This window comes from Oryx dammah, unplaced genomic scaffold, assembly GCF_014754425.2.
Source record: "Oryx dammah isolate SB20612 unplaced genomic scaffold, SCBI_Odam_1.1 HiC_scaffold_16, whole genome shotgun sequence".
Taxonomy (NCBI): domain Eukaryota; kingdom Metazoa; phylum Chordata; class Mammalia; order Artiodactyla; family Bovidae; genus Oryx; species Oryx dammah.
The window spans coordinates 28,283,509-28,303,093 of NW_024070200.1; the positions used below are offsets into that span (position 1 = coordinate 28,283,509).

Sequence of the window (19,585 nt, forward strand, 5' to 3'; positions counted from 1 at the left end):
TGTTGAGTTTCCCAAATTTGCTGGCACTTTAACAGCATCATCTTTTAGGATTTGAAATAACTGAGCTGGAATTCTATCATGTCCACTAGCTTTGGTGGTAGTAATGCTTTCAAAGGCCCACTTGACTTCATACTCCATGATGTCTGGCTCTAGGTCAGAGACCACACCATCGTGATAATCCAAGTCATTAAAATCTTGTTGTATATTTCTTATGTATTTTTGCCACCTCTTCTTAATCTCTTCTGTTTCTGTTAGGTCTTTATTTTCTGGCCTTTATTGTGCCCACCCTTGCATGAAATGTTCTCTTGATATCTCCAGTTTTCTTAAAGAGATCTCTAGTTTTTCCCTCTATTTCTTTGCAGTTTTCATGTATGGAAGCCTTTTTATTGCTCCTTGCTATTCTTTGGAACTCTGCATTCAGTTGAGTACATATTTCCCTTTCTTCCTTGCCTTTCACTTCTGTTCTTTCATCAGCTATTTATAAAGCCTCCTCAGACAACCACTTTGTCTTCTTGCATTTCTTTTTCTCTGGGATGGTTTAGTCACCACCTCCTGTACAATGTTATAAACCTCTGTCCAGGCACTCTGTTTATCAGATCTAATCCCTTGAATCTATTAGTCACCTCCACTGTATCAATTTGTAAGGGATTTGATTTAGGTCATGCTTCAATGACCTAGTGGTTTTTTCCCCTACTTTCTTCAATGTAAGCCTGAATTTTGCAATAAGGAGTTCATGACCCGAGCCACGTCAGTTCCAGGTCTTGTTTTTGCAGACTGTATAGAGCTTTTCCATCTTTGGCTGCAAAGAACATAATCTGCTTTTGGTATTGACCCTCGGTTTTGTCCATGTGGAGAGCTGTCTCATGGGTTGTTGGAAAGGGATGTTTGTTCTGACCATCATGTTCTCTTGGCAAAACTCTGTTAGCCTTTTCCCTGCTCCATTTTGTACTCCAAGGCCAAACTTGCCTGTTATTCTTGACTTCCTACTTTTGTATTCCAATCCCCTTTTATGAAAAGGACATCTTTTTTTGTTGTGCATTCTAGGAGGTCTTGTAGGTCTTTATAGAACCAGTCAACTTCAGCTTCTTCAGCATTAGTGGTTTGGGGCATAGACTTGGATTACTGTGATGTGAAATGGTTTGCCTTGGAAATGAACCAAGATCATTCTGTCCTTTTTGAGGTTGCACCCAAGTATTGCATTTCAGACTGTTTTGTTGTCTATGAGGCTACTCCATTTCTTCTAAAGGATTCTTGCCCACAGTAGTACATACAATTGTCATCTGAATTAAATTTGCCCATTCTGGTCCATTTTAGTTCACTGATTCCTAAGTTGTCAATGTTCACTGTTACCATCTCCTGTTTGACCATTTCCAATTTACCCTGATTCATGGACCTAACATTCCAGGTTCCTCTGCCACATTGTTCTTTACAGCATTGGATTTTACTTTCATCATCAGACACATGCACAAATGAGGGTTGTTTCTGCTTTGGCCCAGCTGCTTCATTCTTTCTGGAGCTATTAGTAATTGTCCTCCACTCTTCCCCAGTAGCATATTGGACACCTTCCAACCTGAGGGGTTCATCTTCCAGTGTCATATCTTTTTGCCTTTTTTGTCCTGTTCATGGGGTTCTTGCTGCAAGAATACTGGAGTGGGTTGCCATTTCTCCTCCAGTAGACCACAGTGTGTCAGAACTGTTCACTATGACCCATCTGTTTTGGGTAGTCCTGTGCAGCTGGCTCACAGCTTTATCGAGTTATGCAAGCCCCCTCACCATGACAAGGCTGTGATCCATGATGGGGTATAAACAGTAAGCTTAGTACATTTCTCAATGACTAGAAATGTTTGGAAAATATACCTCTTAGGAGTATTCATAGTCTCCAAATGGTACTTTTAAAATCACGCAGTAAGGACTTCCCTGGTATTCCAGTGGTTAAGAATCCACCTGCCAAGGCAGAAGACATAGGTTTGACCCCTGGTGCAGGAAGATCCCACATGCTGCATGGCAACTAAGTCCCTGTGCCACAGTGACTGGGCCTGTTCTCTAGATTCTGTGCTCTGCAACAAGAGAAGCCATGCAATGAGATGCCTGTATACCACCACTAGAGAGTAGCCTCTACTTGTTGCAACCAGCAAAAGCCCAGGCAAAGAAACGAAGACCCAGCATTTATTATTTAAAATAAATAAATCACTTAAAACTTTTCTTCTTTTAAAAATGAGTTATTATTTTATATTTGCAGAAGTTTTGACACTGATGTCTTTAGAAAACTAATACCCTTGAGACTAATGTAACTAATTAATAAAATTCTCTTTTACAAACAAAATAAATTCAGACGAATTCATGCCACAATTATAATATTGAGACAAACATTTGCATCAAAGCAATCTGATTTCAGATGTTGTACCAAGTAGAAAGCTGAACACTTCACACTGTATTTATAGACCTTTCAAGAGACTAAATTATGCATAATTTATTGTAACTTTGAGCTTGCCACTCATTATGTAGTGGTAGCAGCAAATACTGTAGGACACACATAAGTATCAAAATAAATTATGGAAGGTGGGAGATCATGTCTTTTAAAGCTGAGAATCTCATCAGCTCTTTTTGTATTTTCTGCAAAACAAGAATCGAAGCATTGTTCATTAAGTTATCAAATAATGGTAAATAAAAATACTCTCATGATGAACTACATCCAGAGTTTCTCACCACAAAGATGGTTTTTCTCCAGGCAACTTGACAAATATTTTCACAAGCTTGAAAGCGTGAAGCTCTTCTTACCCTTCTCTCATTTTGAGTTTGGTCTATCTGCTTTCTCCACATGACTTCCATTATGGACTTCAGGTGAAAACAGCAATCAGGTCTAGGTTGTACTATAAGCATATGGATATTGTATATCATTAGACTCTTTAAGCTGCATTGCCACCAGCAAGTTCAGTTCAGAAAACTGTTGAGTGATTCTTATCAGCTGGGGCAAATGTGGGGGCAAAAAAGGGCTTCCTCTGCTAGGAAGATAGAAAGACTGGCCTGAGGAATTTCAGAGAAGGAAGGGGCAGCAGCCTCTTGGTAGCCCTAGGCCATCAATATTGTGGTATCTCATTGAGGAGAAGAAACACAGGGGGAAGTATAGGAGATTAGGACTGTGTGAACTGCATGATATAAATGGGTGTTTTTTCTTTTCTTTTTTTTTTCATTTTAAAAAATGGGTGTTTTTTCATAGGAAGGCATGAAAGCTGTTTCCAAGAGGGAGATCCCTGTAAACTTAGACTTGGGTGCTAGGAATGCAGGGACCAAAGACAGGTAGAAAGAGAAGATTTGAGGTTTGAGATATACAGGATAGATGGTGGGTGGAGAATGGGGCTTCAGAAAAGACTCATGAGTGGAGGTGCTCCAAAGCTAATTTCTAAAATTTGAAAGAAAATCAAAGTGTTTCAAGTACTCTCTGAGAGAGGCAGTGCAGCAGTGTGTGAAAATGACGGACTTTCCATCTGCTCCCCCTTCCCCTCGGGACATGGAATTCTGGGGTCACAGTTAACCTACTCATGGGCTCTTTTTCCCAAGGGACATTTAATTTCACAGATGGGAGACTTGAGACAAGTGCCAAGGATTAACTAGCATCCTATTGAAGATGAAACCAAGAAGCTTTTTCTCTTTTCCTCTCTTCTGTTTTCTTTGTTGTAGCTTACAGCTGGTTAAGAATCATGTGGTTCTAGATTTTAGTGTTTCTTGATTTGATTGCATTGGTTTTGTTGGGGGAATGCTATTTAAAAGTAATTGAGATGCCGAGAGCAAGCTCCCGTGGCAGGGCGGTTGCAGGGCTTCCCAGCGGGGCTCAGGATGACGGGAGCCTGCAGAATGACACATTTCACACGTCATTCGAGGAGCTGTTGGAATTGCAGAGCCAAGTGGGGACTAAAGCCTACAAAAAACTGGTAACAGGAGGCAGCACTAAGAAGCAGAGTTGTAGACCACCTGTCCAAAAACCGTGTGTTGCAGATAAGCACAGGCCTCTGGAAATGTCAGCCAAGGTCCGGGTGCCATTTTTGCGTCAGGTTGTCCCCATCAGTAAGAAGGTAGCCCGGGACCCCCGCTTTGATGATCTGTCAGGGGAGTATAATCCTGAGGTGTTAGGTAAAACATATCAATTCCTAGATGACATCCAAGCCAGAGATAAAGAGCTGGTGAAAAACCAGCTGAGGAAGCGCCGTTCAGGGGAGGAGCATGAGAAACTACAGCGCCTGCTTCAGCGAATGGAGCAGCAAGAAATGGCCCAGAAGGAACGAAAGCGGCAGCAGGAGCTGCGCCTGGCCCTGAAGCAGGAGTGGCGGGCTCAGGCTCAGCAGGGCCATCGGCCATACTTCCTGAAGAAATCTGAACAGCGCCAGTTGGTCCTGGCTGAGAAGTTTAAGGAGCTGAAACGAAGCAAGAAGCTAGAGAGCGTCTTGAGTTGAAAGAGGCGCCAAAATGCAGGCAAGGACAGACGACATCTCCCTTTGAGCAAAGAGTAGTAAAGGATCCGTGCTCAGCTCTGCTGCTGCCCCAGTGAGAAGTGCATCTGTGGGGACACCTTTGGGCTTGGCCTGTTCTGGTTCTTTCCCATTCAACGGTAAGGTCACAGCTGCCTTGGAACTCACCTGGCTCAGAGATGACTCAAAGCCTCTTGGACTGCCTAAGGGCTGAAAAGGAAGAGCAGCTGAGCCTTCTGCCATGCCATACTTTGTCTGCTTGAATCTGGGTCATTGTCCTCATGTCCTCCTCCCATCCTTGTCTTAATGATTCTGATACAGAAGGAAAAGAACCTGGAGGCTGGTTGAAGGCCAGAGTCTGAGTGGCTCCCAGGATTGTGACTTCATGCAGGAGCCAGTTCATAAACACTCTTGTCCCTCATCTTTTTATCCTGCTGCTTTTGTAGGTGGCCTAGAACTACTGTTTCAGGGGCCACAGGTGGGTAGACAGTAAACCTAAGCCTCCTACAAAGTGGGAAGTCAGATCAGAGCCCCTTCCTCCTTCAGCCCAAGAGATGACACCGTCATTCAAAGAGGGACCCAATCCCACAACTCATCTTCTTAGCTTTGGTTTTGGATGCAAGGGGAGGTAGGAGGTGGGGACAGAAAGTGTCCCTGGTGATAGGTAAGTGCAGCTGGTTCTCAGTACTGTTTGGGTGGAGAATTCATACTGCCTGCGGACTGGAGTATCTTCATGCTACAATTCAGTTTAAAGTGGTCTCTGGTTGGGAGTACCTCCAGGTATATCTGGCAGAAGCAAATGCATTCCTCTCTTTTTAAAAAATACCTACTTATTTTGGTTGTGCTGGGTCTTAGTTGCGGTTCACAGGATCTTTGTTTCAGCGTGCAGATTCTTAGTTGCAATATGCAGAATCTAGTTTCCTGGTCAGGTTGAACTTGGGAGAGTGGAGTCTTAGCCCCTGGATCACCAGGGAATTCCCAAAATGCATTTCTCTCTTGAGGACTGTCCTTTAAACCCAGGCTTCAAGGAATTCCTTCAGATAAAATTTCAAGGAATATGAGCTTATAGTGAAAACAAGCACAAAAGGAAAAAAAAAAAACCCGCATAAGCACGAGTCATTAGGAACAACAGGCAACAGAATCAGACCAGCAAAGTCTGAGATGTTGGAAATGTAAAATACAAAAATAAAAATGTCTTATTTATGTTTAAAGAAGAGCTATGACGGATGAAAAAATGTATCAAAAAGGACAAAATTGGTTTTAAAAAAATAAAAGTAATTGATACTTACACTGTAAATTGGTGAAGTAGTGGTCATATTTATTCTGGAATTTAATTATGTTTTGTAGTATTTTGTGAGTGTGAGGCTTGCAGTCATCTTCTTTATGCACCATGCTACACCACTAGCATTTAGGAAAAGTGAGCAGACAAAATGTTTCGGGTCAGAGAAACTCAATTTTGTAGATGGTGAAGGAGCTACGTTAATTCCAATAGAAGATTGGAGGTGATTTTAGCATATTTTTTGCTTAAGCTTGCCATTGTGACAGCTGGGACATTGGACATTGTTCCGCAGTGCATTAGTAATTTTATGGTAAGAGACTTCTTGGTTAAACAATTTGAGAAAAACTGTCTTTAGCTGACTTACTCAATCTTTTTCCTGTGGGACTTTCCCAGTTTGTAATCTCTTAATGTACATTCCTGAACATCAAGAGGAAAATACACAATGCAGTAATCCCATGATATTTCTGGTCACAGGATACTTTAATATGGCATTCTAATAAACATCTTTTAAACTGTTTCTTAGGACGAGAGTTTGAGAAACACCAAGCTATGAAAAGGTTTCCTCTGGTGGCTCAGAAGTAAACAATCTGCCGGCAATGCGGGAGATGTGGGTTTGATCCCTGGGTTAGGAAGATCCCCTGGAGAAGGAGATGACAATCCACTCTAGTATTCTTGCCTGAGAAATCCCATGGATGGAGGAGTCTGGCAGGGCTACATTCCATGGGGTTGCAAAAGAGTTGGTCATGACTGAATAACTAAACAACAACAAGCCATGGAAAGGGACTTGGCTACTGACTCCTGCTTAGTTCATACACTGAGGTTCTTGGACATAAGTTCCATAGTAATAAAGAAGGCACATTTGCCTGACTTTGGGCTCTGTGCCTGTATCCCTTGCAATGAAGCTAGGGTAGACTGGATGGAGGGAAGGGAAAGGAAAGGAAAGATATTGCTGTAGAAGATATGAGATACAGGCGTTCAGAAATCTTGCATCCTGGCCAAATACTTTTCAACTTTCACCTCTGACACATTTTACTGAATCAAAGAGATCTGGGCTGAAACTCAAGATGTACTAGCTGTCAACAAGGTGATTATGGAAATACTACTTACTCCCTTAATCTTCAGTTTTCTCGTCTATACAATTAGAGGGGCTTCCCTGGTGGCTCAGAGGTTAAAGCATCTGCCTCCAATGCAGGAGACCCGGGTTCAATCCCTGGGTTGGGAAGATCCCCTAGAGAAGGAAATGGTAACCCACTCCAGTATTCTTGCCTGGAGAATCCCATGGACAGAGAAGCCTTGTAGGCTACAGTCCACAGGGTCCCAAAGAGTTGGACACGACTGAGCGACTTCACTTTCACAACTAACTCATAGATTATCCTAAGAATTACTAAGAGCCTGTCTGGCACATGACAAGCACTCAGTAAGTACTCACTGAAAAAATGCATCTTTATTTAGGGCCTGGCATATAATCCTCAACAACTGGGAATTTTTATGATTACTACTACCATTTTGAGGGCCTGAATCCTAAATATAAATATGGTCAGCATGGATTTTAGTGTTGAGAAAGATATAATTACTGAAACTAAATTTTAGACATGCTTATGGGTATTTTTTGAAGGGATCACTTATATGACTCAAAATTGTCATAGAGCAAATTCTAGACTTATAACATCTCATAAGAAAGTACTACATGTCCAGAGAGGTGAGGAACAAAGTACCGTGTTAGCTGGGTATTATTGCTTGTGCTGGGGGAACTGTTGTCGTTGTTTAGTTGCTGAGTTGTGTCTGACTCTTTGCAACCCCATGGACTATAGCCCATGAGGCTCCTCTGTCCATGGGATTTTTCAGGCAAAAATATTGGAATGGGTTGCCATTTCCTTCTCCAATGGATCTTCCTGACTCAGGGATCCAACCAGAGTCTCCTGCATTGTAGGTAGATTCTTTACTGCTGAGTCACCAGGGAATCCTGCTGGGGGAATACAGGGGCTCAAATATAAATAGTAAGTTCCCTGCTCACATCACACTATCCTACACAGGAATACCAGAGGATCTTCCCAAAGCTCAATGTGTCAGTTTTCTGTCCAAAACCTTTACTATTTGTCCTTAACTGGTTATGTAAATTCTATCATGTCTTTAAGTGAAGTGAAGTGAAGTCTCTCAGTCGTGTCCGACTCTTTGCGACCCGTGGACTGTAGCCCACCAAGCTCCTCCGTCCATGGAATTCTCTAGGCAAGAATACTGGATGGGTTGCCATTTCCTTCTCCAGGGGATCTTCCCGACACAGGGATCGAACCCAGGTCTCCCACATTGCAGCCAGATGCTTTAATGTCTGCACCACCAGGGAAGCCCCATCCTGTCTTTAAAGATCATATCAATTCCATTTGCTCCATCATTCCATGATGAGAAACCTTTTTCAATCAACGGCAACCATCAACAACCACATCTTCCTCAGAGTTCTTATAGTATCTGACTTTATCACTCATTTGATAATTAACTCTTTTAGCCCTCCCCCTCTTACACATATATGTCAGGTCTCCCAGACTGGATTGTAAATAGGGACTATACTTTAGGCATTTTGACTCAAGAGTAAAATATTGCAGATAGTAATGCTACAGTCTTTCAGGCTGTAGTAGTTTTTCAGAAAACTAATAAAATTTAGCTTAATTTTCCACATAAACACAATGGTCTGACATAAGCATGGGTATAAAAACAAAATGACATTTTTAAACAGCTGAAATGTATTTTAGAATTTGGGAGAAATTACCATCAGTTACCACTAGATGGAGGAAGTGATTTTCTTAGTCTCAGTGAATTTAAAGTTTCTCATGTGAAGAATTACAAATGCTTACTCTGACCTCAGATAGTTATCGTTGGCAGTTCATCAGATTATCAATATCTTTAAGAAGTCTACCTTCCTTCACAATTTTATAACAAGTATATTCTATCTTCCTTTCTCAAACCCCCACCTCTAACAAAGAAAAAAACAAAAATAAAGCAAACAGATATAACTACTAGGTTGAAATGAGATTGCCTAAATAAGTGATTTAAAACATACCTTTAGATTCTGGGGGTAATTTGTATGATTCCACAGCACATTAGCATAATTAATGTATTTTTATAATAAGATAATTGAGCTGATGTTTCTAGGCTTTTGTAGACTTCAGTGTCTTTCAGGGTAACATGCTGTTTGACTGTATTTATTGCTCTTGTAGGCTTGTTTGTAATATGACTGCATTTTAGACATCAAACATGACAACTTTTGCTTCAATTGACTTTTGTTTTGAAAAGCCGTTTTTGTTCCTTCAAGAGGGTAAACTTGCAACTTGGAAAAAAATGAAATCTATATAACTGTGAAAATCACTTTTCACTAAGGGCAAAATTGATATCATTGCAATTGGTTAGAAAGTGAAACCCTTCACCTTTTTTTGGGGGGGGGTAAATGTTGTTACTTTTATATAACTCTAGCAGAAATGTTAGAATTATCATAAATGAGCTTTTGTGAATGCTATTATTTCATCTTCTGTAAAAATTTCAATCATATTCTTAATGTTTCTGTTTCCAAGCCAACTGTTTAATGTGCAAGGCTTTATTTCAGACTGCAGCTCAGACTATTCATTTATGCTAACAGTAGAGCTTGAACAATACTGTAAATTAAAGAAAATGTAATTTTGGGATTTGTCTTATAATTTACCATTTTCAAAAAGCACTCTCTGGAGAAATTAATAGCTTAAATATTACTGGAATAATGAGGATCAAGTTTGAGGAAAATATAGCTTGAAAGTCTATTACTGAAAATGATGGAAATAGGCATTTTTGTATTGCTATCTGAGCAAATATAATACCATACCATTTATCTCTAATTATCCCTAAGAAAGAGAACAAGAAGCACTGAAAAAACAAAGAGTAAGGACTTAAATGGATCTGTTATTCTCTTGCTTTCTCTTACCTACTATTTCTGTTATGATAAACATTAACAAAAATCAGCAAATAGAACTAGAGAGTAAAAACAGAAGGCTGATATAGTCTTTGGGTCAACAAATAGGTTCCACTTAGCATATCGAAAAATCTTGGGCCTATTATTCTGGGAAAAATATCCTCACATATAATCCAAATGTTCATTTTCAAATCTATTCATGCTCAATGAAGTGTGTGATTTTTCTATTCAAGTTAAAGAAAGCCAGATTAAGAATTTATCTAAATTCAACTAATTACATTTGGTCAAGCATTGTCCTTGGCACGATTATTCTCCAGATCTAAATTTTTGTACTTTTAATAGCTATGGCTACAGGGGCCACTGGCTGCAAAAAACAGAAATTTTAATTACCTCAGGATACAGTGCTACCACTAGACCTTTATATTTTGTTTTGCTTTTTCCTGTCCAAATAAATGGCTGGCTTTATGCAACAAATGTGTCCTAAAGAGGTAAAACAGGGACAAACAACATAGAATAGTTCAGTGAGATTAATTTGTCTCTTAGTTCAGCTCTGCAAAGTTTAGAACTTCATTTCTGAATGGTAGGTAGCTTTTGACAGCCATTTGGATTACATCTCTTAAAGGCACAATCATCATTTGGGCTGGGCAGTTTCGCCACCACCCAATTAATTTTGAAATTATACTACAAGGGATTGACACATTGTCTTGATGCATTTATATCTGTGATCTTGGCGCTTTGAAGCTTCACTCACCATAGCTCTCCCCCACCTGTGAGAAAGACTTCTCTCCTTTGTAAAGACAGAGATATGAAACAGAAAAGAAGCAGGCAGAATTTTTATACCTCCTCTTGTCAGTTTGGATGACTCACTAAGCTCGGTAGGCTGTATGCCCTGTATCAATACAATTACATAATCATTACCTGTAAGTTAAATCACTTCACACACCCACTGGCAAAAATATAACAATAAAGCTATTCTTATGACTTTCCCTCTTCAAAGTAATTATATACAGTTGAGAAACTAAACTATATTCAAACTAATGTTATTTTAAACATTACCTTTCCCTTATAAAACTTTTTGCTTCTCTTATTCTGCAGTGTACTAAATTAAAAAAAAATAGTTGTAGTGAGGAGATAGATGAAATGAATTTCTCAGCTATTCAGTAGATATATTCAGGAAAAAAGGGGAGACTGGTGGCATTTTCACATTGCTCAAAAAACACTCACTGAAACAATGTTAAACAATGTATACCTGTCTTTCAAAATAACCCCCAAAATGCCAAGATTTTCAAGAATAAAAATTTTCTTAGATCATTTTTCTATAACACAACTGCAAGCATCAGTAAAATTTCCATGAATTAGGGAAATGAGGATGGCTTTGGTTTTATAATTAGTTAGCTTTGAAAATTAGTGTGCCTAAGTTCTGGGCATTTGAAGGATTAGTGATGGGACGGGAAGCAGGTAACCTCCAAGGGCATGGGTTTGAATCCAACACAGGTTGTCACAGAAAAGTTGGTACCATTTGACAACTGCTTTGTGAAATGAGCTGGTCTCAGTCCAGTGGACAGATGTCCATATCACAAAATGCTCTAATTGGCAGTCTTAGCAGAGGAGCCAAAAACTGAATGGGCCTGGAGTCTGAACACTTTTCTCACTCCCTGGAGGGGCAGACAGAGGTTCACTCATAAAGGAAGCTTTGAATTGCTGGTGGCAAGCATATAGATGTTTTATGGATAAACAGAGGGCTTTGTGTCTCAAAGCTGTCAGTCTAATTTTTTAATATACTCAAGTACTTTTAATAAGGCCTTTCCAAGTTGATGCAAGTGTCCTTTACTTTTTGCTGCAAATTAATGATTACAATCTTGCATATTGTTAAGCAAAAACCAGAGATGGAGAGTACTTATAGTAGTAGAAACAGACTTTATTCAGGAGCCACTGCGATATGGGAAAAGAGACCTCAATATAGAACTGGGCTCAATTCTAAAAACAATGGGGGAAAGTAGGGATTCATATCCAAGAAGCAGGGGTCAGTAGATGGAAAATTACTTAGAGGAAACATCAAGAATAAGGGAGAATTTGGGCTAAACTGACTTGATAGGATTCTTGCTGAAAGTAGGCCAGGGTAATCAGATACCCCCTGGGGGGAGACAGGGGAATAAGGAATTTGATCAGATACTGAGGGTGGAGATTCCTACAAAACTGACTAAACAGGGTTTTCGCTATAAACTGAGTGACATGAAGATAGACAGGAAAGTACAAAGGTCTAGACCAATATAAGAAGAGAGTTCAGGGGAACCTGACTAAGGTTTGGTCAGACAGAGGGTCTTTGTCACTATGCTAATCCATTTCTCATGTAAAATGTGTACTACTCTTGGATTGAATGACTATCACTAGTCAGCTAAAAATATCACACATGCCATGAAAACTGGCAAGTAAAATTCAATAAATGCTTGAACTTAGAATATTTTGCCTGTGGCTCAAAATATGCCCAATCTGCTATAGCTTTTCTGAGTACCGCATTGAAGCAGATATTCACAAGGCCTGGGAAATCAGATGGACTGAATTACTGGACATATTCTTTTATAGTTATTGACATAGCAAAAGGCTTGATCAGGGTCTTTATACTGAATAATGACAAATGACTGCTAACTGATATGATTTTAGGAGTTATGAAAATGTCTACTGTCTTCATTTGCCTAAAATTCTAGTCCTGAAATATCATTCTTTTAGCTTTGGCTTTGATTTCTTTGGGAGAGGTCATTTTCCAAACGACAGAACACTGCTTCAGCTAAAACTCACCACCACCACCACCACCACCACCACCACCCTACAACTGTGTGTGAGTCCGTGATTCCGTGGTCATACAAACATGGGAAATACTTCGTTAAATAATGTTGAATACCTTTATTTATGCAAAATCCACAGTCTTTAACATACAAATATACCTTTTATACCTTATATAACTCAAAGGGGAGAGAGCATGAAGTATTTCATATAACACAACCGGCACCGCAGGGAACTAGTGTTCCAAGGAAAACAGACTGAGAAATGCTTTTCTCAGAATTTGGTGTGTACTATAGGGATGTGAGGGCTTCCCTGGTGGCTCAGAGGTTAAAGCGTCTGCCTCCGATGCGGGAGACCCAGGTTTGATCCCTGGGTAGGGAAGATCCCCTGGAGAAGGAAATGGCAACCCACTCCAGTATTCTTGCCTGGAGAATCCCATGGACGGAGAAGCCTAGTAGGTTACAGTCCACGGGGTCGCAAAGAGTTGGACACGACTGAGCAACTTCACTCACTCACTCACTCATACGGATGTGACAGCTGGGCTGTGAAGAAAGCTGAGCGCCGAAGAATTGGTGCTTTTGAACTGTGGTGTTGGAGAAGACTCTTGAGAGTCCCTTGGACTGCAAGGAGATCCAACCAGTCCATTCTAAAGGAGACCAGTCCTGGGTATTGATTGGAAGGACTGATGCTGAGGCTGAAACTCCAATACTTTGGCCACTTCATGTGAAGAGTTGACTCATTGGAAAAGACCCTGATGTTGGGAAAGATTGAGGGCAGGAGGAGAAGGGGATGACAGAGGATGAGATGGCTGGATGGCATCACAGACTCGATGGACGTGAGTCTGCGTGAACTCCAGGAGTTGGTGATGGACAAGGAGGCCTGGCGTGCTGTGATTCATGGGGTCGCAAAGAGTCGGACACGACTGAGCGGCTGAACTGAACTGAATTGATCATTGTTACCTGTCAGCAGGATTTTCAAAGGAAAGGTGGGAAATAGGCAAAGTTTATTGCCTGGAATTATTGGAAACTGTTTATCCATAATTTTGCTGACATCCAGACACTATTAAAAAAACATAAACCTGCCTCAGAATGAAAATGGTTTGCTTTTTGAGAAATTTATTAGGTTCTCAGTAGTGTGTTGCTCCCTGGTAAACTATTTTCAGTAAATCATCAGGACAGTACGATTTCTTGCTATCAACTTTCTTTGAAATATTAATTAGATGAGTAAGCACTATTCAGAGTACTTCAATGCACATTCTCTTTAAGCCTTCTTGGAATAATTCCTCTGCTTAGAATTTTCATGGAATCCTTCCACCAGTAATATGTGGGTGGTTGTTGTTTAGTTGCTAAGTCATGTCTGACTCTTTGCAACCCCATGGACTATATCCTGCAGTCTCCTCTGCACATGGAATTCTCCAAGCAAGAATACTGAAATGGGTTGTAATTTCTTTCTTCGGGGGATCTTTCTGACCCAGAAATTGAACCTGTGTCTCCTGCATTGCAGATGGATTCTTTACCACTGAGTCGCCAGGGAAACCCCTGGAGGGCAAATCACTGGAAATGTATTGATTAAAACTAATCTTCAGAAAATTCTTCCAATCAATCATATGTGAAAAATTATGGGATCTGTCTCTCACTGACTCCAATTAAAATGGATTTTTTTCTCTTGTCAGGAATATGTTTGATAATGGAGCAGAGGCAGTTGCAAATGTGCTACTCATTTTATTCTTTTTTAATAAGAACTGCATAAGATAGGACTTATTTCATACTCTTGCTTGCAGGGTACAAACTCATAGTGGGACTATTATTATTTCTACAGCGAATATTGTATGAATCATTGCCATATGAAGAAGGATTCAAAGAATATGAAGTCAAAGGATGTGGGGGAAAGTTATCATAGAGATGTGTCTCATAGTTAATTCACAAAAATATTATATTATTTTTTGGTATTTGAGATATATATAGCATTTGTAATCTTTAAAAAGTTTTCAATCCGTTCTGATTGCTTTGGTTACAAATATTTATTTTCATAAATTAATTTATGTACTATGTTAATTTTGTACTATTTAGCTTTCAGCACCACTAAACCTGGATCTACCCCTTATTTATCAGTTATAAAATAAAAGCAATATTCTTTTGTATATTCTCATTATATTGGTCTAGCATGCTTTAGGTTAAAAAAATCAGAAAACAACTCTGTGTCTGTCTGTCTCTCTCCAATTTAAAAGGAACACTTAGTTAATGAAGGTTAACTTCAAAAGAGTTGTGATAGTTACTCACAAAAGCACATATTTGATTGGATGAAGAAGGGGAGCTAAAAACTGGGATAGAAATAAGGAAGATGATGAGAAGATGAAAAGAGAGATAGCAAAATTTGAAAAGGTGAAGAAAGATACGGCAAGAGAGAGATAAGAAAGGAACTAACAGAGAACAGTAAAAAGAAAGGCATGAGAAAAACTGAGGATGGCGATAATACCAACTGGCTTTACAGTTAACTAACAACTGACTTCCAAAAATTATAATCATGATAAACAGGATATTTAGAGTAATGATTTATTTTCCAGAGCTTAATTTCTTTCTGAGTTTTACCCTCTGTGTTTCTACACCATATGCACTCTCACTCTCCTCTCACACGATCTGATACTCATGCATAGTAAAGCAATTGAGATCAAGTGTGTTTTACAGGAACTCAGAATTGCACATTGGCTGAGATTTACAGTCCATCAACTCAGACTTTTGTTTAAACAGGGTCTCCAAGGTGTAGAAGGAAGTGTTTTCACATTGTGTTTAGTAGATGTGAAACTGCTAGAACTATTCTTTTATCTCAAACATCATGAAAAGAAAAAGCTAGGTCAAGAGCTTCCACCAATAACATGTGGGTGGTTGTTGTTTAGTTGCTAAGTCATGTCTGACTGTTGTTTAGCTGTTAAGAGAGTCTAAAATTTTTCATATATCAAAGGAAACTAAGTAGCACAGGACTGGTGAATTATTAGTTCATTTGCAGCTTAAGTGAGCAATTTCTAAAACCAAACATGGTCTACAGATTAAGTGGAAAAATACAATTTTATATTAAACATGTTTACTACACATTTTGTGATTTAAAATACTTATTGTATTGCAACAATTCACAAAAGCTACAATTCATAACCTGGTGAAATCCTTGCATCAGTGAATTTCCCAACTTTTCATTTTTTCCTCCCATTTTTATTGGTGGCAAAATGATCTTTCCAATCAGTAAAGCAATAAACATTAGAGTCCACCCTAACTTCTGCCCACTCAGCTACAACATCCAGTTGGCTATCAAGTCCTGACAGTTCTACCTTCCAAATGTTTTTGGAATTGTGTACTTTTCTGCAATTTCATGTCCACTGATACAATTCAAGCTTTCATTATCACTCTGTGGTTTATGGCAATCACTTCCTGGCTGATCTTGTTGCCTTGGGACATATCATGTAATGAAGGAGTTGGCAAACTATATGTAGCTCAAGTGCCAAATCCAGTCTGTTATTTAAAAAAGAATTGCATTGGAACACAGCCACATCTATTTATTTACCTGTTGTCTTTGTTGTTTTTGTGCTATAGCAGCACCACTGAGTAGTTGTGACTGAAACTACATGGCCCACAAAGCTCAAAATATTTAATATCTGGCCCTCTAGAGATAAAGTTTGCCAACTTCTGATATAATCCCTCTCCAATCTGAAGCCAGAATGACAGTTAAAAAACTCAAATATGATCATCACACTTGCTTAAAATCTTGCACTAACTTCCTATAATCCAAAGAATAAAATTTAGATACTTATACCAAGTATAATTCACAAGGCCATTCTTTTTTTCTTCTCTGCCTGCTTTTCTAGTCTTATTTTTCTGTTACTTCTCTGCTTCCTTACTGTATTCTGTTATGATAAAGTACTTGCACTGCCCTGGATTTGTGATGTTTTTTCTCAAGTTATTTTTCTCTGGCAAATATAGTCATCTTTCAAACCTATGTACAATTGTTGATTTTTAACTAGACTTTCCAGATCACTCCAAGGTCTAGTGGAAAACCACTAGACCATTCAGGTATGACCTAAATCTAATTTCTTACGATTATACAGTGAAAGTGACAAATAGATTCAAGGGATTAGATTTGATAGAGTGCCTGAAGAACTATGGACAGAGGTTTATGACACTGTATAGGAGGCAGAGATCAACACCATCCCCAAGAAAAAGAAATGCAAAGGGGCAAAATGGTTGTCTGAGGAGGCCTTACAAATAGTTGAGAAAAGAAGAGAAGTGAAAAGCATAGGAGAAGAGGAAAGATATACCCATTTGAATGCAGAGTTCCAAAGAATAGTAAGAAGAGATAAGAAAGTCTTCCTCAGTGATCAATGTAAAGAAACAGAGGAAAACAATAGAATGGGAAAGACTAGAGATCTCTTCAAGAAAATTAGAGATACCAAGGGAACATTTCATGCAAAGATGGGCACAATAAAGGACAGAAATGGTAGGGACTTAACAGAAGCAAACGATATTAAGAAAAGGTGACAAGAATACACAGAAGAACTATACAAAAAAAACCATGACCCAGACAACCACGATGGTGTGATCACTCACCTAGAGCCAGACATCCTGGAATGTGAAGTCAAGTGAACTTTAGGAAGCATCACTATGAACAAAGTTAGTGGAGGTGATGGAATTCCAGTTGAGTTATTTCGAATCCTAAAAGATGATGCTGTGAAAGTGCTGCACTCAATACGCCAGCAAATTTGGAAAACTCAGCAGTGGCCACAGGACTGGAAAAGGTCAGTTTTCATTTCAACCTCAAAGAAAAGCAATGCCAAAGAATCTTCAAACTACTGAACAATTGTAGTCATCTCACATACTAGCAAAGTAATGCTCAAAATTCTCCAAGTCAGGCTTCAACAGTACGTGAACCATGAACTTCCAGATGTTCAAGCTGCTTTTAGAAAAGGCAGAGGAACCATAGATCTAATTGCCAACATCCATTAGATTGTCAAAAAAGCAAACATCTACTTCTGCTTTATTGATTATGCCAAAGCCTTTGACTGTGTGGATCACAATAAACTCTGGAAAATTCTTCAAGAGATGGGAATACCAGACCACCTGACCTGTCTCCTGAGAAATCTGTATGCAGGTCAAGAAGCAACAGTTAGAACTGGACATGGAAAAACAGACCGGTTCCAAATAGGAAAAGGAGTACATCAAGGCTGTATATTGTCACCCTGTTTATTTAACTTATATGCAGAGTACATCATGAGAAATGTTGGGCTGGATAAAGCACAAGCTGGAGTCAAGACTGCTGGGAGAAACATCAATAACCTCAGATATGGAGATGACACCACCCTTATGGCTGAAAGTGAAGAAGAATTAAAGAGTCTCTTGATGAAAGTGAAAGAGGAGAGTGAAAAAGGTTGGCTTAAAAATCAACATTCAGAAAACTAAGACCATGGCATCCAGTCCCATTACGTCATGGCAAATAGATGGCAAAACAATGGAAACAGTGACAGACTTTATTTTGGGGGCTCCAAAATCACTGCAGATGGTGACTGCAGACATGAAATTAAAAGACACTTGCTCCTTGGCAGAAAAGCTATGACCAACCTAGACAGTATATTAAAAAGCAGAGACATTACTTTGCCAACAATGGTCAATCTAGTCAAAGCTCTGGTTTTTCCAGCAGTCATGTAGGATGTGAGAGTTGTGCCATAAAGAAGACTGAGTGCCAAAGAATTGATGCTTTTGAACTGGTGTTGGAGAAGCTTCTTGAGAGTTCCTTGGAGATCCAACCAGATCTGCAAGGAGATCCAGCCAGTCCATCCTAAAGGAAATCAGTCTTGAACATTCATTGAAAGGACTGATGCTGCAGCTGAAACTCCAATACTTTGGCCACCTGATGTGAAGAACTGACTCATTTGAAAAGATCTTGTTGCTGGGAAAGATTAAAGGCAGGAAGAGCAGGGGACAACAGAGGATGAGATAATTGGATGGCATCACCAACTTGATGGACATGAGTTTGAGCAAGCTCTAGGAGTTGGTGATGGACAGGGAAGCCTGGCGTACTGCAGTCCATGGGGTTGCAAAGAGTTGGACATGACTGAGAGAGTGAAATGAAGCCTAATTAAATGTTCTGTGAATTTATCATTTCTTATATTTATCATCAGTAGCACTCATTTTAATTTGTTATTTTAAACTACTTCCCTGTCTTTCCTAATGGACTATGAGCATTTGGAGGATCTGGATGGTATCTTATTTATTCTAATATTTCTTGTGCCTCACACAGTACCTTAAATATAATAAACTGTTATGAAACATTTGCTGAATAACTAAATGAAGAAACGTTAGCTAGATCTTTCTTGAACAAACTTCAGTGTGATCTGTGGCACACTGAACTTTTCCCCACAAAATCTGTAAAATGCTATTGAATGTTTTTATGACAAAATCTGTTGAGTGTAAAAGTAAAATAGAAAAACACACTTCTCCATAAATTTATGGGGCAAAGGAAGTGAAGTGAGAATCTCTTAGTTGTGTCTGACTCTTTGCAGCCCCATGGACTGTAGACTGCCAGGCTCCTCTGTCCATGGAATTCTCCAGGCAAGAACACTGGAGTGGGTTGCTATTTCCTCCTCCAAGGGATCTTCCTGACTCAGGGATTGAACCTAGATCTCCCACATAACAGGCAGATTATTTACCATCTAAGCCACCAGGGAAATCCTAATTTATGGGATAAAAGAACAAAAATCTTTTTTTTTTTTTTAATTAGAGGAGTGAAAGTGAAAGTGAAGTCACTCAGTCGTGTCCGACTCTTTGCAACCCTGTGGACTGTAGCCTACCAAGCTCCTCTGTCCATGGAATTCTCCAGGCAAGAATACTGGAGTGGGTTGCCATTTCCTTCTCCAGGGGATCTTCCCGACCCAGGGATCAAACCCGGGTTTCCCGCATTGGAGGCAGATGCTTTAAACGCTGAGCCACCAGGGAAGCCCAGAGGAGTGAAAACCATACTATTATTTAATCAGATAATTAAATTATAATACCTTGTATGGAAACCTTAAAGACCTCAGATAACAAAAAAATCTTGAGGAAAAAAAACATAGTCAAGCTCCCTGACTTCATTTGATACTACAAAGCGACAGTC

At 39.5% G+C, this 19,585-nt stretch overlaps 1 protein-coding gene and 2 non-coding genes across 3 annotated transcripts; all 3 read left to right on the top strand.

The window, feature by feature from the left end:
* The first annotated feature begins 3,776 nt into the window (after window positions 1-3,776).
* LOC120875407 (ribosomal RNA processing protein 36 homolog) lies at window positions 3,777-5,648 on the top strand. Its single transcript, XM_040257183.1, has one exon. It carries the CDS (start codon window positions 3,777-3,779, stop codon window positions 4,446-4,448), a length of 672 nt encoding a protein of 223 aa, XP_040113117.1. The 3' UTR covers window positions 4,449-5,648.
* Window positions 5,649-6,892: 1,244 nt separating this feature from the next.
* On the top strand, window positions 6,893-6,964 carry TRNAW-CCA. Its single transcript has one exon. It is a non-coding gene; the product is annotated as a tRNA-Trp (tRNA).
* Window positions 6,965-12,763: 5,799 nt separating this feature from the next.
* On the top strand, window positions 12,764-12,835 carry TRNAR-CCG. The gene has a single exon. It is a non-coding gene; the product is annotated as a tRNA-Arg (tRNA).
* The last annotated feature ends 6,750 nt before the right edge of the window (window positions 12,836-19,585 follow it).

Excerpts from the sequence above, each read along its gene's own strand:
- LOC120875407 (XM_040257183.1), top strand. The coding sequence starts at position 3,777 with ATGCCGAGAGCAAGCTCCCGTGGCAGGGCGGTTGCAGGGCTTCCCAGC.